The sequence below is a fragment of the Bactrocera neohumeralis genome, chromosome 2, assembly GCF_024586455.1.
Source record: "Bactrocera neohumeralis isolate Rockhampton chromosome 2, APGP_CSIRO_Bneo_wtdbg2-racon-allhic-juicebox.fasta_v2, whole genome shotgun sequence".
NCBI classification, from domain to species: Eukaryota; Metazoa; Arthropoda; class Insecta; order Diptera; family Tephritidae; genus Bactrocera; species Bactrocera neohumeralis.
This window is the reverse complement of record NC_065919.1, coordinates 42,209,549-42,235,827: the sequence shown is the minus strand read 5'-3', so window position 1 is coordinate 42,235,827 and position 26,279 is coordinate 42,209,549. Positions and strand designations below refer to the sequence as shown.

Below are 26,279 nucleotides of genomic sequence, written 5' to 3'. Positions count from 1 at the left end.
CGCCGGGGTGTTGGACCGCCCAGGGTTATTTTTTTTCGAGCGCTCGATGACTGAACGAGAGTACGAGAGTATCGATAATTCGAAAACGATCAGTTCATAAACCCATTCGAATTTACAGCAGTGATGCCATAATTTCGAACATACCTTGCCATTTTTGTTGAAGTGAAGTGATCGTGAAGTTTTTCATATTTTTATAAAAATAACATGAAAACCAAACAGTTGTTAAATTACTAAACAGCATCAATAATTACGTGTATATAATTTATAGAAAATATATTTTTAACATCTAAAGACGTGTAAAGTGCAAAAGTGAATTTTTGATTTTGGGTAATACGATATTTTTCTATTAAAACAAAGAAAATATTGTTTTTAAAAGCACGCGCCTAACATATTCGTAAAGTAGAACTAAAAACGAGTATTTTAAGACATTTCCCGTGAAAATTGGTGCACGTTTTCGGAAAAGCCGCTCTGCTGAACATTTACCAGCGTTGCTTAAGGCGCATTAATTTTGCTCGTCTGTCAGGGCTATAAGGGTTGTTTTCTCAATGTCTGATAAGCAGACATCGTTCAGTTAAGTTTTAGTTAACATAACCAAATCCTCAAGATACCAAGACGGTAAAGAACTTTTTTTTAACCAAACGTTGAGAAAACTATCCCTTAGTTTAATATTTGGTTTGCAAGATAAATGTTTTTAAATTAGCTAACTATTAAAACTATTGTTAATATGTTTATATTAAGGGCCACCTTTTTTTCTGTATTTAATACGAATAATAATGAATACAGAATGAATGCATTCAGGAATAAACGAATTTAAGAAAACCGCTTCAAATATAACAAGTATGATATAAATTATGTTGTCAATTCATAATTATAAAATTGTGGAATGATACTCTAAATAAAGAAAGTTCTAGATTTCCTGTTGTTTTTATTGTTGTTATTTAGCCGAAATATTTCAAACTAAAATCGAGATAAGAGAATTAGCAGGCAGTACAGTGCCTAAAGTCTCCAAATGAATTAATTTTTTCTAGTTTCATTAATATTTTTATTAGCAAGCAAGCAAAGTATTTGCTTTTCATTTAATTCAATTTACGAATATGTTAAATAATTTTAGTACCAAGGCAAACCATCAAACGACAAAATTACGTTTGTTTTGAATTTCAACTGTCAATAGTTTATTTTCCATTTGGCACAGCATATTGTAACGGATTTCCCGATAAATCGTCTACATTGTAACTCACTCTTTAGTTCGATCACTGGAATGCTAAACGAAAGTCCCAATTAGATGACTATACACTTATCTTTATTTCCAATTCCAACAACCTAACGCCAGGAATAAAGGGTTGTTAAACTTATTCCAGTGTGAGAGCGCCTCAAAATTAGCGTTTTTTATAACATTTTCCATTATGGCCAGATTGAACAAAATTACAATTTTTGGGCATTTAAATTAAAACACCCAACATTTAGTATGAATAAAAATTACTATATAGTGGTTATTTATTATATGGAGAAACTATTTAAATCTTTTTAAAGAATATTATAACAACTGACTTTTGTCCTTTCAATGCCCAATAATTGGATTTAAGCTTGTTAGCTCCTAATCATTAAACGTTTTTAATCATTTTTCATTGAAAATAAAACTATGATGCTTCAAATTGCAAAACGTTTCATCAAATATCTTTAAATTTTACAAATTTATTTAATTTTCATTTTTATAAGTGGTCTTGAACGATGCAACTAATCCCTCCGTTTACATATTTTTTTGGTAAGATTTCAATCTGGCCATCGCTCGTTTCCAATTGCTAAACGTCAAAACCTCCTGAACTCGATCAACTGTCAAAGTTTAGGTGGTTTTGACGTTTAGCAATTGCTCTCTCACTTCCAGTGAGAGAGGAGTTAAACATCTCTTTATCTCTGCTAACGCTTTACTACTCATTATCCAAATTAACATAATCTCATTTATGTATATCTCAATTGCTCTTATCACAGCAGCACTTTAACTAGAACTATGTCTGCTGCACAATCCAACCTAACGCTTTACTACTTATTATCCAAATTAACATAATAGGGGTATTCTCTTGCTCTTGCAAAACCCAGTGCACGGTGCAAGAATTGCAGATTTACAACGGCACAACAACAAACAGACGCAGAAAAATATTTGCAAGGGCTGTAAAATATGTCAGATCAAAACCTATGTATATTTGCGTGCAATGTCACGCAAAAATATAATTGCAACCCTGTTGTAGTTTCCATTTTACATAAAGACATATTACGTCGTTAAATTGTTGAGGAAGATAAGTTTTAAATGGATTTTATTATTTCTATTTAAATTTTAAAGATTTGTTACAGTTTTTTTTTCTTAAAAATGTATGCAGAAGGTTCGCCAATTCACAATAGCCATGCTTAATAGTCATTCACAACAAATTGACCGAATTAGCCATTCATATATCACTAGATTCTGCAATGGGTGCTCTCGTGCTCTTGTATATTTCGGTATAGTATTTTTGCAATCTGCAATCTTGCAAGAGCAAAAGACCCCGATTCTCATTTATGTATATCTCAATTGCTCTTATCACAGCAGCACTTTAACTAGAACTATGTCTGCTGCACAATCCGGCAGCCCTTATATACTAGATCGTTAACAACGGGGTTAGATCTCCGAAATAACAGCCCACTCGCCACTCGAACATTCTGGCAACTATTAATTTCGCTGTCTAATTAAAATGTTGCCAATTTTTCGTTAATTCTATTTTATTCTCGTTACAGAACTCGTCATAGTATGGCAACATTTGCTTTAATCATAGGGAATTTTTTCACCCCAAATCAACACACAGAAGATTGTTACTATTTGGCACACACACACTAAACTCTTATTATGACAGTTTGAAAGATTATAGATTTTAAAATACACCTTAGCAGGTTATAAAGTTAATAATATCTAATGTTTATTTTAAATATATTATTTATAGTTTTGAACCTTGGAAATGACATTGTCATTTTTTAGTTTGGTCAGCTTATTATCTATTGAACAAAATATTTTACATTTAACGTACCCCACAGAATGCCAACAAACAAAAATGTCAAATTGAAACAACCATTGACTGCTCCAAAGGTTTCATTTCCCGCGTTCGTATATGCCCCATCACTTTTGTTATCTATTCCCCCAACTGTCAGAAAAACAAAACACACCAAACAAAGGCGAAGCGAACAAGTCGAAGAATTTAAATAAGCCGAAAAGAAAAGAAAATTTGGCGACGCAACGTTATTTCGATCAGTTTGTCGCGGGGTCGGTTTGCAAACGGTTGTGCAGGTCTAACTAATAAAATTAGAAGAAATATTTTTGGATTGGCTGTGTGTCTACATCCAACTGTCAGAGGATAATGTATCAATTGAAGAACTTAGCACGTCAAGCTGCTGTCCGTCAACAGGAAGTGGCTACTTTGGTCAAGGCTTTGCCCACAGCATTGCAGAGTCGAGGTTATGCTGAATACCAAATCCCCGAACGCTTGAAGGATGTGCCCACTGCCAAAGACCCACGTTTCTTCGACATGGTGGAGTATTTCTTCCATCGTGGTTGTCAAATTGCCGAAAACCGCCTTATTGATGACATGAAAGGAAAACTGTCGCTGGAGGAAAAGAAAAATAGGGTAAAGGGTATTTTGATGCTTATGCAACCATGTGATCATATCATAGAAATTGCCTTCCCACTGCGTCGCGATTCTGGTGAATATGAGTTAATTACCGGCTACCGTGCTCAACACAGTACCCATCGTGTGCCAACCAAGGGCGGTAAGTAAAATACACTAACTTAATCCTAAGTAAAACAAGTATGTAAAAAGCAAATGTGAATCGATTCTTTCGTGCACTATTGTGCTGTCACCTGAAATTTACTGTACGATATATAATACAATTAAATATGAAAGTCCAGGAATTTGTTTAAAGATTCCACTGCGTTCTTATGCAACCACCTTTGAGGCCAGCAGGAAAAGCAATCTTTCGCATGCAGATACATAAATCACAATATAGAGCACTACCAATTTTAACACCTCAGTGATTAAAGAATATTAAAAGGCAGAATTTTTCTTTAAATGCAGTATATATGTATGTATAAATAATTGCATATGAATGTACTAAAATATATACATAAGTATGTATATTAATTTACCAAACTGTACACATACATAAGTATGTTCTACTTTTGTTTACATTGCATGTGGGTATGCGCACATACATACATACATACATACATATATGTTACGGTCGATACTCTAATGACATTGCATAATATTGCAGGTCATACCATCTTAAATGCATTAATTTTCAAGCCATTCAAACGCCTTTTATGCAACATAGGTTTGGCCTTGACCATTCCTATTTAGACACAACCATATTAATAACACTGTAAATATATTTTGGGTTGTTATAAATTTTCGTTCATATACATATGTGAGTTCTTTAGAAAACTCAAAATTAATTACAAAATAAAAAGAAATCGTCATACAGGCACACCAACTTATCTGTAAATTATACCACATAAAGAGTTTCTTATCTTCTAATAAGTATAAGAATTTGAACTCAATAATAAAATTTTAGAGAACTAAGTAAAAAACAAAACACATAAATTAAAAATGTTGTTTATAAATATAACTTCGATCTACACTTGTTTTCTTGCCCTGGATATAAGATAAAACAGATTTTGAATATATATATTTCATATACATTCTGTCTAGAATTCATGAAAGTATTAACGATTTTAAAAGTTCTGCTCTCGTTTATTTTTAAATATTTATTTCCATTTGGCACTTCAAAAATCAGAAAACATGAAATAAATTAACAGATATTTATAATATCTGGTTTGTTTTGAAAAATAAGATTATATTTAAATAAAACTCTTTTAATGAGTTTTGTTATAATTTTCCAGTGGAAAATCAGGTAGTATCTGCCATCATATGACGATGCTGTCGACTTTGATACCTTTTTACCATTACTTTTAGATCTTGGTGAAACCCCTCTGTCTGTTATATCCGAAAATTAATCCAGACGATTGCGGAGAAAGTTTAACTCGATACTTTATTGAGTAAAACAGAACATTTTATAGACTTTAAGTTTAGGTAAAACCTTCTGAATAAATTTTCAGCATATTTTCAAGGAGAGTCACATGATGTTTGTATGCTTTGTTGGTAGTTTTTTTCTTTTTAAATATTTTATTAAAAATATGTGAAACTTTCTCTGTTTCGTGTTGTATCCTATATTTTTTATTGCTTCACATCCATTTTAAAACTACTTACTAGTAATTAAATTTATTCTATCTAGGAATTAAAAAATCGGCAAGAACATTGTAAGGAATACTCCATAAATACCTAAACAATATTTTTAATCAATCGAAATCATGCGTTAATTAAAGTAAAATGCTTTCTTGTTGGGTATTTATAAGTTTCAAATGAAAGAAAAAGCATCCGCCATAATCACGTAAAAAATGTAAAAAATTTAACATTACATAATTTAAAACATTATCATAATTTCGCAATAAGTAAACAAATGATTAATAAATCGAAAACAACGAGCAGAACCAACCCAAATTAATATACTGCTTTGGTAGGAGGACTCGGTCGTTAAGCGTGATATTATTCGATTGTTCGTTATCTTAAAAAATATGCATATGTATGTAAAAATTTGTTTATGATTAATGTACGTACATAATATATATGTATTTAAATACATATACAGAAACGTGTGCCGTAATTTGTTTTTGACATCATGCGATTTTCAGCCTGCTTACACGGCAGAGACAACACCTTTTGGCAGAGTTCACTGCGAAATCTAATTTCCTTCACATCTGATATGTACATCCGTGAAATTGTTGCCAAGCCCCTTTTTCGGCAGATATGAAGGTCTTTGATAACAATGAAGGCACTTGAATAACAAATTTCTTTTGTCGATAACACAATTTTTGTACAGTCTATTAAAAAGCACTTGTTTTGCCTTTTAACGACTTACTAATTAATTCAATAAATCGAAATATTAACATTTGGACAAGCAATTAAAGCGTGCTTCATTATATAATTTGTTAGGAAAATAAATTGAATGTGTTACACATGCCAGGCAAGCAAATATTAATGCATATGTATTTATAGGTACATACTTATGTTATTATTATCATTTAAAAAATTTGCACATTTTCTCACTTACATATGTTTACTTATGTCATAGGTAGTCATATATCAGTAAGAAAAATATTGTAGTTTTATTTACTACTCTAATAAGGCACTTTATCATTGTTTGTGTAAAGCGTTTTATGAGTTTTGTCGAAATAACAAGTAAGCTTTGCAGTAAGGCTGCCTAGTACAATTCCCATGCAATTCAACTTTATTTGGAATGCTGCTAATATAAAAGAATATCAGTATAAATAAATTATCATATATGTATATATTTACGTTCTTTCGAAAAATTTAAAAAGATTTCAAAGGTACTTGCTAATTTGAGTTCATACAAATAGCAGTGAATCAACAAAAGGCTTATAATTCTCAAAAAAACTCAAGAAATTCAATGATGATCTATAATAGTTTAACTAATATTTAGTCAAATAGGCTTTATTGCGAATATCGGCGCCACATCGCGCTACATTGTGCACTTGCACCTGTCAGCCTGCCACATTTCAGAAGAAGTTTTTATTTTTCTATATTTCTTTTAACAAGTTACTTAATACATATTTCCTAATACATTTTCGTTAGGGTTTGATCAATCTTGTTGTGTCTAGAAAAATTCTTTGCACTTCTCCAATGTTTTGAACTTTACGTCTTCCCAATCTCGTCTTTATCTTTGATACTAAAGCGTAACCTTAAATATAGGCCTTCCACCACTGCACCGATAAACCATTACAAGGTCCTGCATCCTTCTCCTTTATCACTCTATACTGACAGATACAAGACTAGTTTTGGAAATAAAAATTTATTTCTGACAACATTTATAATAAATATGGAATTTAAAATTTTCGCTTTTTTGCTGTTGTTGTAGCGGCAGAAAACATTCCTGAAGTAATTTCGAGGCATGGTGCCGAGTTGACAGTTCTTGGCCGGCTAAAAATCTGTTGTGTGAACGAGACATTTTGCTCATTTTAAGCGGTACTTCGGTTTCAGTAATCAATGTTTTCAGCACCTTTGATTCCTGCAAGTTGCAATAGTATAAAATGTTCGGTGGCACCCGAAACCGAACTGACTTAACTTTAACTTAGCCCTTCCTTACTTGTTATTACTTTTTTTAATATTGTACACATGCTTATGTTTAGAAATACACATACATACATACATATATATATTATTGACTTTAAACACAATTGAGATAGGAACTGCCCTATCTTTTCAGTTGGATCAAATGGGCACAGTGTGATAAATTTTACTAAAATCGTTTCAATAGTTTACGATTTCTCCCGGACAAAACGTGGATCGTAATTTTTATTAATACATATAGATAATCGATTCAGTAACTTTACGTTTGCACATGAATGATTTAAAATTTTTTGAACCTTTATTTTTATACGCTTTTTATATGGTAATTATTTAATTGTTTCTTTAAGCAAATAGTCGTAACGACGTTGAGATAAAAGTTGACTGTAATAATGTAAGTGTAATAAAAAAACAATTAGTTTAGTATTTATTAAATACTAAGCTTATGAATAAAAAAATATAGTGTACTCACAACCCGTCGTAAAGCATCGTAAAATTGCAAAATTATAAATTTTTACACTGTTTAAAAAAAATGTTGTTGGATTTCATACAAAAATGAGTTTACACATTTACAATTCTCAATGCCATCTTTTCGAATCGTTATAACTTATAACTTTATGAGACTTGTGAAAATCCTAAATATAAAACAAAAAATAGTATTTTTGCTTATATTTAAAAACAAACTTATTTTATATGAGACTAAATATTGTATTTAAACTCATATAAAATTAAGAAATTACTTGTTATTCACGCTTATTCATTAACTAAAACAGGCGAACTGTTGGTTCTAAATCATACGAGTAGAAGCAAAAAAAAATATTTTTTAGTTTAAATTTATTTAAATTTAAAATATAAAACAAAAAATAGTATTTTTGCTTATATTTAAAAACAAACTTATTTTATATGAGACTAAATATTGTATTTAAACTCATATAAAATTAAGAAATTACTTGTTATTCACGCTTATTCATTAACTAAAACAGGCGAACTGTTGGTTCTAAATCATACGAGTAGAAGCAAAAAAAAATATTTTTTAGTTTAAATTTATTTAAATTATCTTTGAACGTATTCGTATGTCCACTATTGCGACACTTGAATTAGTGTGCAACTTTTAATTGAAAAACCCGTCTAATGCCATTAATTTATTCTCAATATTTTATTTGCTATGATAAAGACTGATACAATACATATTTGCATCGCATATCATACTCGTATAAGTATATCAATGAATTTAAAGTGTGCCTGTTGCAAATTGTCGCTACTTACTGGATACAAAATATATAAAGTAACAATCAACAAGTAGTACAAACATGAGGATGTTGGGTGTCAGCTGTCACATTGTCCTACAAAACGCTGATGTCATCATCGATTATTTTTTTTTTAATTAAAATGGAAGTATCATATTCTGCAACATAGAACGAAAAAGGCTAAGAGAGCTTGCTGGCGACTAGTTAGTTATTAAGTACGTTTATTTTCATTGTATTATGATACACCATACTGCTGCTTACCGATTCAAACAGTGGATTGGCTGGCTAAAATCCGGATCAATTCCAGTAACGTAGAGCTGACTGTTGAGTATATTGTATGATACGCCTCCTTTTGGTATTATATACATAAGTACCATATATTTAGAGTGTGGCAATGATTACACTGTCAATTGTTAGATCCACTCTAACGCACTTGACGCTTCATTTCAGTGTTCATAAGTACATATGAACATGCATGTTTATAACAATTTTGTTCAAGTCAAAAATGAAAGTGAGAACAAGTACTTTCATTTTATTCATTTTTATACCCTTAGCAGAATATATTACCTTGATGACACGTCGCTCTTTAAAATATATACAGTTGAACTTTCATAACTCGAACTCTTGAATTGGTATAGTAGTCAAATTTCATACAAATTTCCTTCCATAAACAAGCTTTAAAATTGACCCACTTTGTAACGGTTCTCTCTAACTCGAAGTTTATTTGTGGATTATGGTGATTCGAGTTAGCGAAGTTTAACTGTATATAAATGATAAGCGTGACGAACTGAGTCGATTTGACTAAGTCCGCCTGTCTGTCGGTAAATACGCGAACTAGTCTCCCAGTTTTTGAGATATCGATCTGAAATTTTGCACACGTTCTTTCCTTTCCAAGAAAATTCACTTATCAGAGCATTATATGTAGCATTTACCTACCAAACAAACGTTCTTATAGGGAAAACTTTTTATTTGTCAAAATATCTTCAGGAAATTTGGCAAAGAATATTTTGAAATACAACGCTACGATCTCCGAATAGCATGTAAGTGTCACAATACAACTTACTGATCAAAATTTCTTTATTGGTCTGCGGTTAGTTCAGCGATAACCATGTTTCTAAAATAAACTTTCGATTCATATTCAATTGAAAAGTATGTTAAAAATCTAAATCCTATGTCTACATTAAACTTTATTCCAAAAAAATGTATAAAAGCAGTTAAACTCAAAATTTTAGTCTATTTTGTTATTTGGTGTTCGAAATAATTAGTACCATAGTTCAATATCCATTCATTCGACCACATTAAGTACTAAATTTATTACTAAGTTGTGAGTGTGCCTCCCACTCCTCTGAACAAATCAAATCTAATTATTTTTAAGCATTTGTAAAATGTCCTAAACATTTGCAGACGGTTACGTTAACATATTAAGCATTCACATATCCTTATGTGCATATGTAATTATGCATACATATGTATGTATATATGTATAAATCGTTTATATCTACTCTGCTAGAAAAGAAATATATTGAAAGTTTTTTATTGAACTGCTTATAAATTTCTAACCGGTATCACTCAAGACACGAGACTTCAGTATGTTATCAAGGTGGTTGTTGTTGTTTGTTGTTTTCTAATGAGATGCCGCGATGGCAACAGCCCGCATTTAGCTTGTGTAGCTTGATTTTGTAGTATGAATAGTTAGCAATTTCATAAAAGCGTCATCAGCAAAAATCATCCATACAGATAGATGAACATATTTATAATAGGTGCTCTCCACAAAAACATTTCGCATTTGCGCCACGTAATTAACCTTAAAATCTAACAATTTCGATTTCGTATACCAATTTCTAATCTACAAGCAAGTAAATAGAAATCTATATGAATATGTATGTGGTATACAAACATATGTATATGTACATAGGTATTATTGCTTTGTTATTCAGTTCACAAAAAATCTTCAAAAATTATAAGTTCTGTTGTACATAGTCACCTGACGACCAAACCTGTTGTTCTCTCTCGAACAAACAAAACTACTAATGGCACATGTATGTATGTACACCTTACGGCATATAGTTGAGACACACAACTGTACGTCAGTTGATCTTGATACATTCCCGGCATTTTAGTCTATTAAGCATTATATACGAATGTTAGCAAAAATAGAAATACATATTTATACTAATGAATTATACATATGAATTGATAATATATACCACATTATGCCGTGTTAGCATCCCTACAGGAACAGTGACAGTCATCTGACAGGTAATTTGACAGTCACAGCCGGAAAAATTTTGCGCACAGAACAAAGTTTGTATGGTTTTCTTAAGGGCCTTGTGCAAAAACTAATCTAAATAAATGTATGTGTGTGAGATTACATCTCTCTTTAACACATGGGTATTCGGACTTGATTGACTATATATCTATACTGCTCATCTCATACCTATTTCTGAGTCATATATGTATGTATATGCTATAGCCATAAGTCCATAAAATCTGAATTCTCCATAATGACTGAAAAGCTATTATAGCTGCAATTTGTAAGTTATGACTATAAATCTATCACAATTGAAAAAATCGTTTGCGAAGTAGATAATCAAATTTGTATTTCTTTAATAAATTTGTAAGTTTTAATTAAAGTAAGATATAAAGTATACCTACAACTCCTTTGGAAATGTGTGTTGTCTCTTTTTTGCGTACACAAAATTAGCTTTTGTAAAAACTGTCAACATTGACAGTCAGTGGTGACAGTACTAAATAATTCAGCTATTCCTTTCTTATATACATACTACTGTGCCCAAAAAATAAGGTGACATTGTATTTATTTTGAAAATTCTTTATTTATTCTTCCAAATCAATTTCATCCCCTTCAAAGTAATCCCCTCCCGATGCAATGCACTTATGCCAACGGATTTTCCAATCTTCGAAACACTGGTTGTAGTTACTTTCCGGGATGGCCTTCAGTTCCGTCTTCGCTGCGGCTTGAATCTCCTCTATCGTATAAAAACGGTGTCCCCGGAGTGGTCTTTTGAGCTTGGTGAACAGCCAGAAGTCGCACGGCGCCAGATCAGGTGAATACGGTGGTTGCGGAACGATATGGGTTGAGTTTTTGGCGAAATGGTCAAGAACTGTCTTTCCACAATTCCGGCCTTTTTAGGCGGATAGCGTTACGCAAACGACGCATAACGTTCAAATAATATTCCTTGTTGACTGTTTGACCGGTTGGAAGGAATTCATAATGCACAACACCACGATAATCGAAGAAAACAGTCAACATGACCTTGATTTTTGAGCGACTTTGGCGCGATTTTTTTGGTCTCGGCTCTCTTTTGGCACGATATTCGCTCGATTGATCGGTCGTTTCGGGGTCGTAAGCATAGGTCTCATCGCCAGTTATAATGCTTTTCATGACACCCTGGTAGTCGGAAACCATCGTTGCACACACTTCAACGCGACGCCTTTTTTCCAAAAAATTCAATGTTTTCGGTACCAGTCGAGATTTGACGCGCTTGAGCGTTATAAGTCGTAGGTATCTCTTTTTAGCAAAAACTATGACGGTCAGCTGACAAGGAAACTGTCCTTCACGACTGACATAAAAAATATATGTCATTGGTAAGCCCATCAGCAATTTCTTGTAGGGCGTAGGTCATAGGGATTGAGAGAACCTAAACATATCCTCACAAATAATGATCTAATCTCGTGAAACATATGGCACGTACACGCCTCCTACTATGCACGCAAAACGAGCCCCTCACCAACATCTTAATTTTCTTATATTATATTTGTTTTATTCTATTTGCACTGATAATCTTCACTGCACATACATACCTGTACATATGTGCACATGAACCTGGCAACAGCGATCTCAGATCATGCCAAATAATCGTCAACAATCGCTGTGTTGTTGATATTAGCTATTTTTAATCTGTTTGGCTTCTGCTAAATGGAATTTACTTTTAAAATTTGTTATTTGTTTTGATTTGAGAACAACTTTAATGTGTGAAAAAGTGCTGTTTTGATCATACGACTCATTTAGTTTTCAAATAATATTTACTTTTCTTGTTTTTTCGCATATCTTTGTATAGAAAAAATACATTTACACCAGAGTCTTACATATGTATGTGATATAAACATAATAAATTATCACAAAACACTGAGAACACGCGCTGTAAACTTTTTGTTTTGTCTTTTCAAATTTTCGCCGATTTTATTTATTTTTCCTCAATTCATTTTTTGCGTTTTTAGTATTCTTCTCTTAATTAGTGCGTAGCTTCTGTTAGACAATTCTGTTTGCTTTGCTGTTTATCTCTGAGTTTGCAAGAAGGCATAGAAAATAAAGAAATATTTTTCTTTAACCACCTTTCGTTGGATTTAAATATTAAGTAGACCTAGATATTGTAGAAAAATGCCATATTACTACATATATGAAAAATAAAAAAGTACAAGAAGCATTTAGCATGTTGAAATACTTATGTATAAAATGTGTGATCGATTTGATGGACTTTGAAAAGCCACTAAACCAAATTTTGTTTTATATTCCTAAATTTTATGACAATTTACAATAGTCACGATATCACAAACGTTTATCGTGTTTTCCCAAACAACTTTTATGGTCACATAGTTTATTATTTTATGGGTTTCAATTCAATTATAGTTCTTGCAATAAGAAAAAAACAAGAAACAAAAAAGGAAGCGCTAAGCTCGGCTATAACCGAACATTTCGTACTCTGGCAACTTGCAAAGATCAAATAAGGGGAAATAATATATTCAGGACTTGGCAAAACTTCATATTAAGAAATATTGCGAACGAATTAAAATTCATTCAACGAAATCGTGAATGATTTACAATCAATTTGGCTATCTTCACTTACATATGTATGTATATTAAAGGTCATACACTCACTTAGTTTTAATACTACTTGTATATTTTAATCGCGTCAACAAAAATTCTATTAAAATCATCCTTAAATGAAAAATATGTGATATAAACTTAACCGAAGAGATTAAATTTAATATATTGAGTTGATGTGTAAAACATCAACCAGAAGATCGCTCTATATTGATATTAGGAATATGAGATCAAGACAGAGATCTGGACACTCACATACCGTCAACAATATACAATATACATATACATACATATGTACACTCGTGGTCACGCAAACCTTACCACTATACTTTCTTAAATTTTTTTTCGGACTTTTTCGTTCGTTCGGGATTTTCTTCAATTTTTTTTTTTTTATGTTTTTAGTAAGCATTAGTAAACTAAATTGTATTATCTAATTATAATTATAGTTTTTAATTTATTACGTTTAATGAGTAAAACACAAACTAGCTTTTCTGTGCTTATACAAAAGCGGCCGATTTTCGCGTTTCAATAAAAACAAAAATAAAATTAAATTAATTTCAATTATAATGTAAATTAAATTTTATATAAAAATAAATAAAAAATATAATTTTTTCATCGCGTGTCAGCCTCTTACATTTCGTGCTCTATGTGTAAAGCTCACTATCTTTCAATTGATTTATTTATAGCTGAATGTGTTTTGTTTTTAATTTGTAATATTTTTGATTAATAAAATGTCATTAACTTATTTCCAAATAAAAAATTTCTATACCGCAAAAAGTATCGCTATAAAGTATAGTCAATTATGCACAATACTTGAAAATTTTGAGTGGTAAGGTTTGCGTGGCCACGAGTGTATGTACATATGTACATATAAGAAGTCAACCACGTATTTGAAAATCCATATATTAGTTATGTGGGGCTTGTTGTTGTTGTTTTAACGGAAATCTAATCCCCGTTGGGATGGTAAATGTCATTTGTGTTGTCGTCGATGTCATCTAACGGTAGGCCCAAGAAACGTGCTGTTTCGACGGGGTCGGACCAAAGGGAGAAGGGTGTTAGATGGGTGGGGTTTGTGGGGCATTCAAAGAGGTGGTCAGTGTCATGCGGAGACTCGTTGCATGCAGGACATACGTCGGGTATGTCAGGGTCTATTCTGGATAAGTAGGAGTTTAACCTGCTACAGTATCCAGAACGAAGTTGCGCAAGGGTCACACGCGTTTCTCGCGGCAGCAGGAGCTCTTCGTCTGCGCTGGGTGGTGGTTTAACTCCAAGAACGCCATTCACGGGAAGGGAGTCGGTGAAGGTGTTAATGGCTCCGCTGTGAATCGCGGTCAGTACCTGTCTGAAGTTAGTTGCGTCCGAAGTCCGGTCGGCGTACTGTACGACGTCGTCGACGTAATCCAGGAATGACCTTTTGATGCTCCTGGGAGGCGGTTCCGCTCCAAGCAGATGACTGCAGGGGTGATTTCTGCGAAAGCATCCCAGCAGGAACTGCCTGGAGAGGAGTTCATTATGCTCCTTAACTGGGAGCATAAGCGTCTCACTGTGTAGGTGTTCAATGGCAGACATCAAAAGGCATCCTGTAGTGGTCCGGAGTGCAGTGTTCTGACAGGTCTGTAGTTTCCTCATCTGCGTACCACTGCATCCAGGCGACCATATGGGGGCTGCGTAATTGAGGACCGGCCGGCCGATTGCCTTGTATGTTGCCAACAACGTTTCTTTGTCTTTTCCCCATGTGCTGCCGGCTAGCGACTTGAGGATTTTGTTGCGGCTCTGTACTTTGGCGATAATCGCGGTCGTGTGAGGAGAGAAGGAGCATAGACTGTCGAATGTTACACCTAAAATCTTAGGATTGTTGACAGTCGGAATTTTGACGCCATCGACTGCAATGTTAAGCTCAAGTCTATACTCCTTCGTCCAGTTGGTGAATATGGTCGCTGTGGATTTGGTGGGGGAAAGTGTGAGATTTCGTGCAGTGAGGAAACGAGAAAGGTCGGAGGGTAGCTGTTTACCTTCGAACACATGCCATCGATTCCATTGCCCGACGCCAATATCGTGCAGTCATCAGCGTACGAGGTTATGGAAACTCCCTCTGGTGGTTGTGGGAGTTTCGAGATGTAGAAATTAAACAGTAGTGGGGAGAGGACACCACCCTGCGGAACCCCCTGTTTAATTCTTCTCAGTTTAGATGTTTTACCTCGAAATAGTACGGATGACTGGCGACCGCTCAGATAGTTCATATTCCACCTCTTTAGCCCTGGAGGGAGCGTAGTTGTTTCGATGTCCTGCAGTAGCGTTGTGTGATTGACCGTGTCAAACGCTTTTGACAGGTCCAACGCTACGAGGATCGTTCTTTCGCAGGGTGGTTTCTGGTTGAGGCCACGAACTATCTGGGCGTTTATGACGCTAAGTGCTGTGGTGGTGCTGTGCACTTTTCGGAATCCATGCTGATGGCTGGCTAAGCTCAGGTAGTGAGTGAAGGTCGGGAGTAGCAAGGCCTCAAGTGTCTTCACTACTGGGGAGAGGAGAGTTATCGGTCGATAAGATTCCCCTTTGTTGGCGGGTTTCCCAGGTTTCAGTAGTGGGACCACTCTTCCGACTTTCCACACATCGGGTATTTGAAGAGTGGTCAGCGACAGATTGAGGACCTTGGTGAGATATCCTACTCCCGTCGAGCCTAGATGCTTTAGCATTAGCATGTTGATTCCATCAGGGCCAATGGATTTAGATGATTTAGCTTTTTTGATGGCACCCTGGACCTCCTCACCGGTGAAAGTAAGTGGTGCGCCTTCGTTTGGCATTTTGCGCAGCCGTCGGTTAACACATCGTTTAGCTTTGTCTACCGAAGGGTGCAGTGTAAATTGCCGGCTAAAATAGCTCGCGCACTTCTTCGGGTCCGAAGAGGCATGACCATTGAATTGAACTTCAACTCGGTCGTCTTGTCTCTTCGGGTTAGACAGAGCTTTGACAGTAGCCCAAAGCTTACTCACTCCGGTGGAGAGGTTACAGGACTTCAGGTGCTCCATCCATTTCGTCCGCTTATGTTGGTTTACCATTCGCCGAATCTCCAAATTGAGATCCCTTATTCGGTGATCCCCGGGATCGGCATGGCGTAAGGTGTCGCGCTCATTAGCTAAAACGGCTGCTTCGGCTGGGAAATTGGGGCGGATTTCCGGGATTCTTCCAGCCGGGATGAAGCGAGCGGTAGCTGCTGCGATCACCTTGCGGAATTGACGCTCGCCAACGCATACGTCCATAGGAATAGGTAGAGCTTTGAAGGTGCTCTCAATGTGGGGCTAATGCAATGGGGTATAAAGTCAGGCGGAAGTTCGTAATACTTTCAATTATGTTTGTATACTGGAAGTTGGACATATCAGATGGAATTTAAAGTTGTACTATATGGGGAATAAGCGTGGCTGCAGCAAAAGATGTCGAAATAATTAACCTTGTGCAAATTTGGGTGCGTGGCAGTGGTCCGGTTAGCTTATCTACGAAATCGTTCTCACGTGTCAAGGAACACGTGTACCAACTTTCATTTCGTTATCTTAATTTTACTCAATTTACAGCTTGCACAGACAACGGACGGACAAACAGTCACTCGGAATTCAACTCGTCTCGTCATCGTGATCATTTATATATATAGATAAAACTTTTTTATAACGATCTTAACCATGACATTGCTTTAAGTAATAGTTCATGCCAAATTGTATGACAGCTATATACTATAGTAGTCCGATCTGTATAATTTCTTCGGAAATTACACTGCCAAAGTTGAATATGAATGGACTTTTAGTCTATCTCATTTCTTTATTATTTTATACAGTTATCGGAACTACCAATATAATCACATAAACTTATAAACATACATACGAATAAACACACTGCATTCAAATCGAATAGTACAGCTGAGTTCGCTATTTCTTATCTACTCGTCGAGAAAGCTGAACTATTTTGTTGTGAAAAAATACTGTACTTAATTTACACAAAACAAACGCAGACAAAAATGATTTAAGAAATAATTATTAAAAGAAAAAAATATATATAAAAAAAAAATATAGAGCTTTAAAAAACTTAAAAAACCTGCAACATTACCACTTCTAAGTAATAATTTTAAAATTATAGTTTTGTAATATTATTTATTAAATATATATATTTTTTTGCCTTAGGCCAAAACCTACAAAAACTGTCTAGATTCAGTTGCTCTTCGGTAGACAAAACTGAAGATTTCGTGTGATTTTTGGCATAAAGAGTAAAACTTCTGTCTCGCTTTAAAAATTTAACTTATTGGCAAGTTCAGTGGATCCAAAAAACATTGTAAACGTTTCTGAAGAACCGAAATAGAATAGATATATTTGGGTTTTTCTGCCGTCTGGTGCTTTGCAAAGGTCATTTGGCTGTATGCTATGTCTTACATCAGGCTCTCAACACCTGCGAAATGCTTTCGGTTAATTGAATATAAATTCGACGTCGTCACAAAAGCCTTGAATTCCCTTTCTTCTTGATGCATGTACATATTTGACCAACTGACTGTTCTCGTGGTGTAAATACCATACTAAACAACGTTTGGCCGTCGTCCAACAGGGCGTATGTGTCACATTTAGCTCACGGTTTTGCGGATTATTTGTGCATGTTGTACTTATTATGTATTTTTAACCGTATGATTAATAAAGTGTAAAAAGAAATTGCATAAGACTAAATACGTATAAGAATTTTTACAAAACCACCACACATACCTTCCATTTTTTAAAAAATTTCAATTTGCATATAACCGAGACAAACGGTTTTGCATTTAGAAGTTATTTCTATGACTTAATTCTATTCTATTTTATGACTTCAAGTGAGATAAGCATTTGTAAATAATTGCATTTGATTTTACATTTTCCTTCTTATTCTTAAATATTATCAGTGCATTAGATTCTTAATGATTGTGATATATTGTTTTTTTTTTCAGGTATTCGTTTCTCTTTGGATGTTTCACGTGATGAAGTCAAAGCCTTGTCTGCTCTTATGACATTCAAGTGCGCCTGTGTAGATGTACCATTCGGTGGCGCCAAGGCCGGTCTCAAGATTAACCCGAAGGAGTATTCCGAACATGAATTGGAGAAGATTACCCGCCGTTTCACTCTTGAGTTGGCCAAGAAAGGCTTCATTGGACCCGGTGTCGATGTACCAGCTCCCGATATGGGTACAGGAGAACGTGAAATGTCTTGGATTGCCGACACCTACGCCAAGACCATTGGACATTTGGATATTAATGCACACGCTTGTGTAACTGGAAAGCCCATCAACCAGGGCGGTATCCATGGACGTGTCTCTGCGACAGGTCGTGGTGTTTTCCATGGTCTCGAAAACTTCATCAATGAGGCTAACTACATGAGCATGATTGGTATGAAATGACTTCAGACGCATGAAGTTAGTTATATTACAATGTGTATTTGTCTCCGTTTTGTAGGCACAACTCCCGGTTGGGGCGGCAAGACATTCATCGTTCAAGGTTTCGGTAATGTCGGTTTGCATACTTGCCGGTATTTGACACGTGCTGGCGCCACCTGTGTCGGTATCATTGAGCACGATGGCTCCATCTACAATTCAGAGGGTATTGACCCCAAGGTTTGTAGAAACTATTTCATTTATGAAAACAAATTAATTTATAATTGTTTAACAGGAATTGGAAGACTACAAAAACGAACACGGCACCATTGTCGGTTTCCCCGGCGCTAAGCCCTACCAAGGTGAAAACTTGATGTTCGAACCATGCGACATCTTTGTGCCAGCTGCTGTTGAGAAGGTCATCACCAGCGAAAACGCTCACAAAATCCAGGCTAAGGTAAGGACGAGTCCTAGAACAGACAATATACAAAATTTATTGGACTTGAATAAGTTTATTCTTCAATATTTCTTTGTACATATGCACTTGTAGATCATTGCCGAGGCCGCCAACGGCCCAACCACTCCAGCTGCCGATAAAATTTTGATCGAACGCAACATTTTGGTTATCCCCGATTTATATATCAACGCTGGTGGTGTGACCGTCTCATTCTTTGAATGGCTGAAAAATTTGAACCACGTTTCATACGGTCGTCTTACATTCAAATATGAGCGTGAATCCAATTATCATCTTTTGGGTAAGTACACTTGGCCGCTTCTCATGGCTTCTTTTTTTTTAATTGATAAACATTATAATTGATTTATAAGCCATTGCATTACCAAAAAATAAATACTGAGCAAAAAGCATACCGTTATTGCTAATGCTAGCGTATCCGCGCAAGCGCTCAATATGCTTCTGCAGTAATGACTGGCATTTTGCACTATTTCATTAGTTTCAATTCAAATTGATTGATTTTAAATATTGTTGTTATATATTTCTTTCTCTATTATTTTCAATCAGAGCGCACTCACCTATGATTGATTGAACTATTATAATAAGGTGTTAATGCTTTCCAAATTTCATTGACATATGTATATCAGTATATAATATATATGAATTAAATATGATATTTAATTACTACGTCGAAATTCGATACGTTGTGCTAAACACTTACTTAAGGAGGGAGTGGGGTTGATTCGCGTTTTTTTTTTTTTTTTGTCAAACAGTTAAAATCTACGTTTTAGTCTTTCATTTGAAGACCATTCTGTTAAATTTCCTTGGAGAAAAATTAAAAAATACAGCAATAGCAACAATTATTCTGGAGCGTCTCGGAGAAAAGTTGAATTGCGGTGCCCTTCTAAACTTGTTCCTCAATCATCGGAAATCAAAACATACAAAATAGCACTGGGTAGTTTTTCGAAATTTGAATTTTTCACTTTTAGGCAAAACGCGATATTTCGCGAACAAAATCAGTGAATTTGTTATTGTAAAATTAAAAATGTAAACAAATTTGGCAAAACAAACTCTCCACCGTTATCTCGTAAATTTTGTATAGAAATAGTGTTCAAAATCGGTGCAGTAGCTTTGTTGCTATAAGGGGCACCGACTTTAAAAAGTTAGTTGTGGGAAAAAAAGTTTAAAGTTTTGAAATCTGATTTAAAACTAAAATTAAATTTAAAACCCTACTTCCTTCTTAAATATTAGTAATAACAAAGTGTGCTAATAAGTCTTATATTAGTTGATTCAAAAGAAAAATATTACAAATTGAATTTTTAAGTTTCATAAATTAGTAGTTTAAATTTTAAATTCATTGGTGTCATCTATGTGCATTTCATTGATCGAGGTTCGACTGTAATACTTGGTTATTCAGTTTTCTCGCTTTTATTAAATTATTTTTTCTTTAGTTTGGCAAATACTTTCAAAACTTCTTTTCGAATTAATTAATATGTTCCCCTTTTTTAAAGCTTAAATTTCGTTGCTCATTCACACTCACCACACTATATGAACTTTACCATATTATATAGCACTCGCAACACAATTAATACATTTTAAATAAGAGCTCATTTTACCAAACAATACTCTCAAACAATTTCCGAATTTTCACCAATAAGTAATTTGTGTTTTTCTTTTTCCGTTTTTCTATTACGAATTTAGCCTCAGTCCAACAATCCATTGAAAGATTTGTTTTAGACGGTACAGTTCTTCTTTTTTACTCTTTGCATCATCTCATATCTCGAACTCATTTTTTGTCTAAACTTTTCCAATCTTTTTTTTTTGTTCTATGTTAACAAGTAAATATGTTCTATATCCTCCGCGTAATTTGTAGTACCAAAATGTCGATTTTAACAACCTCCTATGTCGACTAAGTAGATATTTTGTCAATATTGTTTGTGCTTATTTAAATTATACATTGTACATACATATTTGCTTGTGTGTATAAAATTGCTTGATCCACATAAAGAAGCAAAATTCAAACTCCCTTTTCCCCAAACTAAACGCCTCTGCATGAATTGCTTGATCTAAAAGAGATTTAAGATTTTACCGGCACTTTGTTTGAAATTATTAATTACACGCTTTCTTCAGTATGCTATGAGAATTGATACGTACATATATAAAACAAAACTCCCTTTTTGGTTAACTATCGCTAGTCCTTAGTCTATCAGTTATTCCATTTGCATACCTCATACCTATAATGTTTGCTTTTGTGCTTTAACAAGTTTTTGTACTTCTCACCAAAGCTAAATTTTGATGCTAATTTTTGAACATTTCGCTCTTCTTCAATACAGAATCCGTACAGGAATCCTTGGAACGCCGCTTCGGTCGTGTCGGTGGCCGTATTCCGGTTACTCCATCGGAAGCATTCCAGAAGCGCATCTCTGGTGCCTCTGAGAAGGACATCGTACACTCCGGTCTGGATTACACCATGGAGCGTTCGGCGCGTGCCATCATGAAGACCGCCATGAAATACAACTTGGGTCTTGACTTGAGAACCGCCGCTTATGTTAATTCCATTGAGAAGATTTTCACCACCTACCGCGACGCCGGTTTGGCTTTCTAAGCGCCAGATATTTCAGTCGACGCATTAGCACTTAATTATTATTAAGCATGGAGCAAGCAGCAAAACAAAGACGCATCATTCAATTATCAAATAAATATTACGAAATAAACAAATATTAAACTCACTCACACACACTCCAAAAGCAAAAAATTAAAAATGTAAACGAAAACATTAGCGTTTGTTATAACAATTTGTTCAATGCGATTGTAATTGGCGAAAATCGAATCTTCAGTTCAAGTCATTTCACTGTATGAATTATGAAATATTTGTTACATGTGTAAAGTAATGTCAACATCCTGCCAATCTTCTTAAGTGTAAATCAACATTCGTACGTACATACAGTATGTATGCGTAAAAGTGTAAAAAAGTGGCCTTCCACAATACATCTTTGATGCCACTTTGGGTGCTAAGCGGCGCTATGTTTGCAATGTTAGACGCCGACACTCAATCAAGGTCACACACAGTTTTTGACGTTTTTCATGAAGTCTTAAATGTACTTGCTGTAATTTATTTCACCACAAAAAACGACCTAATGGCGCCGTATTAATAATATTTCATGTTATCTTCTGTTTTTAAAATAGATTTGTGTTGATATTTAACTTTAAGTTTTAAAAAGTGAAGCAATGCATTTTATTGTAAATTGACTTATAAAGAGAAAGAGAAGAGAATGGAGCATATAGAATTATGAGCTGTATAACGATAACATTTTAACTTTAAAAATATATTAAAAACTAAATAACTAATAAAATCTCAAATTGTGCTGCACTTATTATTTGAGAAAATAGAAATAGGTTTCCTTAAAGATATCAGAGGTGGACCAACAGGAATAACTATCTCTAATGCGAGTGTAAGTATTTGCATATAGAGGCCACGCTGAACATACCTGATGACATCTTTTAATCAGATAGAACCCCGGGTTCGTCCAGTTTCAACCATAGAGTAATATCATATCCGCTACAATAACATAGATTCGAGGATTGCTGCGGCAAATGATCGGTACTTAAGATCATCGTTTTTATACCCTGAATAGGCTATATTAAGTTTGTCATGAAGTTTGAACACCCTATAAAATAGTATATGTACATATAAATAATCAGCATGATGTGCTGAGTCGATTTAGTCCTTGTTTTTGAGATATTGTTCTGAAATTTTGCAGAGGTTCTCCCAAAGAAGCTGCTCGTTTGTCGAAATCGGTGACAATTGAAAAATCGTTGCACAAAAATTAACACCAAAACCAACTTTGCTATCAAAAATGTCATTGTATGTGAGTTTTGTTGATTATAAATTTAATATTAATATTTGATTATTTTTGATTTTTTTTTTAGTTTAATATGACATACTAGAAGGAGGTTTTTATTACAATTAATAAATTTCTTTTCTCACATGAATTATTCTCTTTTTACACCTTTCTAATGAAATGAAATCGATAATTTTTGATATCTAACTCAGTGAGATTATAAATATAAAATATTTACATTTCGCATATTTTTGTTTAAAAATGGAAAATTTCAAATTTTGGTTCGAAGTGTTGTCCAAGACAATGTTAAATTTCTTTAAAAATTGTTCGGTTAGGATTACTAGGGAATATAGCTGTCATAAAAACTAATCGATCAAAATCAACATAAATCTTTTTATAACCTTTTTTATAGTCTTGCAACCAGTTGCTACAGAGTATTATAGTTTTATTCACCTAACGGTTGTACGTATCACTTAAAACTAATCGAGATAATATAGAGTTAGTTAGAGTTAGAGTATATATGTATATATGATCAGGATGACGAGAAAATTTGAAATCCGGCTGACTGTCTGTCCGTCCGTCCGTACAAGCTGTAACTTGAATACATATGTACATAAAAATTGAGATATCTCAATGAAACTTGGTATGTATGTAGGTTCCTTAGTACAAAAAATATTTCGAGATGGGCGTAATCGGACCACTGCTAAATTACGATATGAAGCTATAATTAGGTACAGAGGATCGCAGTAGCAAGGGGCACGTGTGGGCAAAATTTTTTGAAAAATTGGGCGTGGTCCCGTTTTTTAACAAATTTAATGTGCATAGCTCCTAAACAACTTAAGCTACAACAACAATCAAATTTGCCGAGCACAAATCATAAGTACTTCTACCGAGAGTGTGAAAACTTTCAGTTTCCAATACACAAATCAAGAAGCAATTAATATAAAGGTATAAAACTTTGAACGAATAATGTCTTTAGTGTGTGCCACCTTGTGACCAAAAATTGTTTAAATCTAATAAAACTGTTCAATCCCCTAGGTACCGAATATTTAGACCCCGGTATCCATAGTTGACTTTTGATCGAATTTTTGTCGGTCAATGTGTGTATATATAACTGAAATTAAGGAATAATCCTTGTTGTTGTTGTTTTAACGGAAATTCAATTCCCGTTGGGATGGTAAATGTCATTTGTGTTGTCGTCGATGTCATCTAGGCCCAAGAAACGTGCTGTTTCGACGGGATCGGACCAAAGGGAGGAGGGTGTTAGATGGGTGGAGTTTATGGGGCATGCAAAGAGGTGGTCAGTGTCATGCGGAGACTCGTTGCATGCAGGACATACGTCGGGTATGTCTGGGTCTATTCTGGATAAGTAGGAGTTTAACCTGCTACAGTATCCAGAACGAAGTTGCGCAAGGGTCACACGCGTTTCTCGCGGCAGCTGGAGCTCTTCGTCTGCGATGGGTGGTGGTTTGACTCCAAGAACGCCATTCACGGGAAGGGAGTCGGTGAAGGTGTTGATGGCTCCGCTGTGAATGGCGGTCAGTACCTGTCTAAAGTTAGTTGCGTCCGAAGTCCGGTCGGCGTACTGTACCACGTCGTCGACGTAATCCAGGAATGACCTTTTGATGCTCCTAGGAGGCGGTTCCGCTCCAAGCAGATGACTGCAGGGGTGATTTCTGCGAAAGCATCCCAGCAGGAACTGCCTGGAGAGGAGTTCATTATGCTCCTTAACTGGGAGCATAAGCGTCTCACTGTGGAGGTGTTCAGTGGGAGACATCAAAAGACATCCTGTAGTGGTCCGGAGTGCAGTGTTTTGACAGGTCTGTAGTTTCCTCATCTGCGTACCACTGCATCCAGGCGACCATATGGGGGCTGCGTAATTGAGGATCGGCCGGCCGATTGCCTTGTATGTTGCCAACAACGTTTCTTTGTCTTTTCCCCATGTGCTGCCGGCTAGCGACTTGAGGATTTTGTTGCGGCTCTGTACTTTGGCGATAATCGCGGTCGTATGAGGAGAGAAGGAGCATAGACTGTCGAATGTTACACCTAAAATCTTAGGATTGTTGACAGTCGGAATTTTGACGCCGTCGACTGCAATGTTAAGCTCAAGTCTATACTCCTTCGTCCAGTTTGTGAATATGGTCGCTGTGGAAAGGTCGGAGAAGTAGCTGTTTACCTTCGAACACATGCCATCGATTCCATTGCCCGACGCCAATATCGTGCAGTCATCAGCGTACGAGGTTATGGAAACTCCTTCTGGTGGTTGTGGGAGTTTCGAGATGTAGAAGTTAAACAGTAGTGGGAAGAGGACACCACCCTGCGGAACCCCCTGTTTAATTCTTCTCAGTTTAGATGTTTTACCTCGAAATAGTACGGATGACTGGCGACCGCTCAGATAGTTCATGGTCCACCTCTTTAGCCCTGGAGGGAGCGTAGTTGTTTCGATGTATTGCAGTAGCGTTGTGTGATTGACCGTGTCAAAAGCTTTTGACAGGGTCGGGAGTAGCAAGGCCTCAAGTGTCTTCACTACGGGGGAGAGGAGAGTTATCGGTCGATAAGATTCCCCTTTGTTGGCGGGTTTCCCAGGTTTCAGTAGTGGGACCACTCTTCCGACTTTCCACACATCGGGTATTTGAAGAGTGGTCAGCGACAGATTGAGGACCTTGGTGAGATATCCTACTCCCGTCGAGCCTAGATGCTTTAGCATTAGCATGTTGATTCCATCAGGGCCAATGGATTTAGATGATTTTGCTTTTTTGATGGCACCCTGAACCTCCTCATCGGTGAAAGTAAGTGGCGCGCCTTCGTTTGGCATTTTGCGCAGCCGTCGGTTAACACATCGTTTAGCTTTGTCTACCGAAGGGTGCAGTGTGAATTGCCGGCTAAAATAGCTCGCGCACTTCTTCAGGTCCGAAGCGGCATGACCATTGAATTGAACTTCAACTCGGTCGTCATGTCTCCTCGGGTTAGACAGAGCTTTGACAGTAGCCCAAAGCTTACTCACTCCGGTGGAGAGGTTACAGGACTTCAGGTGCTCTATCCATTTCGTCCGCTTATGTTGGTTTACGTTTATGTAAGGTGTCGCGCTCATTAGCTAAAACGGCTGCTTCGGCTGGGAAATTGGGGCGGATTTCCGGATTTATCAGACCACCGCTAGCAATGGTAATATCCGGCGAGCTATTACAGGTGCCCATAACTCTGGTGGGGGCTTCGTCATTCATTGTGCAGAATGTCGAATCGTCAATCTGTTCCGCCAGCTCCATCCCCCTACGGTCATTTGACAGGCAGGAATGCCAAAGATCGTGG

General features: G+C 35.5%; 2 protein-coding genes across 3 annotated transcripts in view; both read left to right on the top strand.

Moving 5' to 3' along the window:
• LOC126751263 (contactin) overlaps positions 1-26,279 on the top strand; it is a 65,663-nt gene that overhangs the window by 24,500 nt on the left and 14,884 nt on the right. The window lies entirely within an intron of this gene.
• On the top strand, positions 3,182-22,491 carry LOC126751269 (glutamate dehydrogenase, mitochondrial). Of its 2 annotated transcripts, XM_050461391.1 has the most exons (7): positions 3,182-3,786; positions 18,262-18,696; positions 18,763-18,920; positions 18,976-19,137; positions 19,231-19,435; positions 20,833-20,871; positions 21,465-22,491. In XM_050461391.1, the coding sequence occupies exons 1-7, from the start codon at positions 3,378-3,380 to the stop codon at positions 21,734-21,736; spliced, it is 1,680 nt and encodes a 559-aa protein (XP_050317348.1). In that variant the 5' UTR covers positions 3,182-3,377; the 3' UTR covers positions 21,737-22,491. The 2 variants fall into 2 exon arrangements, with proteins under 2 accessions (XP_050317348.1, XP_050317349.1); XM_050461392.1 differs by lacking the exon at positions 20,833-20,871 and having other exon boundaries at positions 3,184-3,786.

What these genes read in the sequence shown, in the direction of transcription:
- LOC126751269 (XM_050461391.1), top strand. Translation starts at nt 3,378, where the DNA reads ATGTATCAATTGAAGAACTTAGCACGTCAAGCTGCTGTCCGTCAACAG. An exon ending in TCGTGTGCCAACCAAGGGCG is followed by an intron (nt 3,787 to 18,261) that starts GTAAGTAAAATA and finishes TTTTTTTTTCAG; the next exon opens with GTATTCGTTTCTCTTTGGAT. An exon ending in TAACTACATGAGCATGATTG is followed by an intron (nt 18,697 to 18,762) that starts GTATGAAATGAC and finishes TCCGTTTTGTAG; the next exon opens with GCACAACTCCCGGTTGGGGC.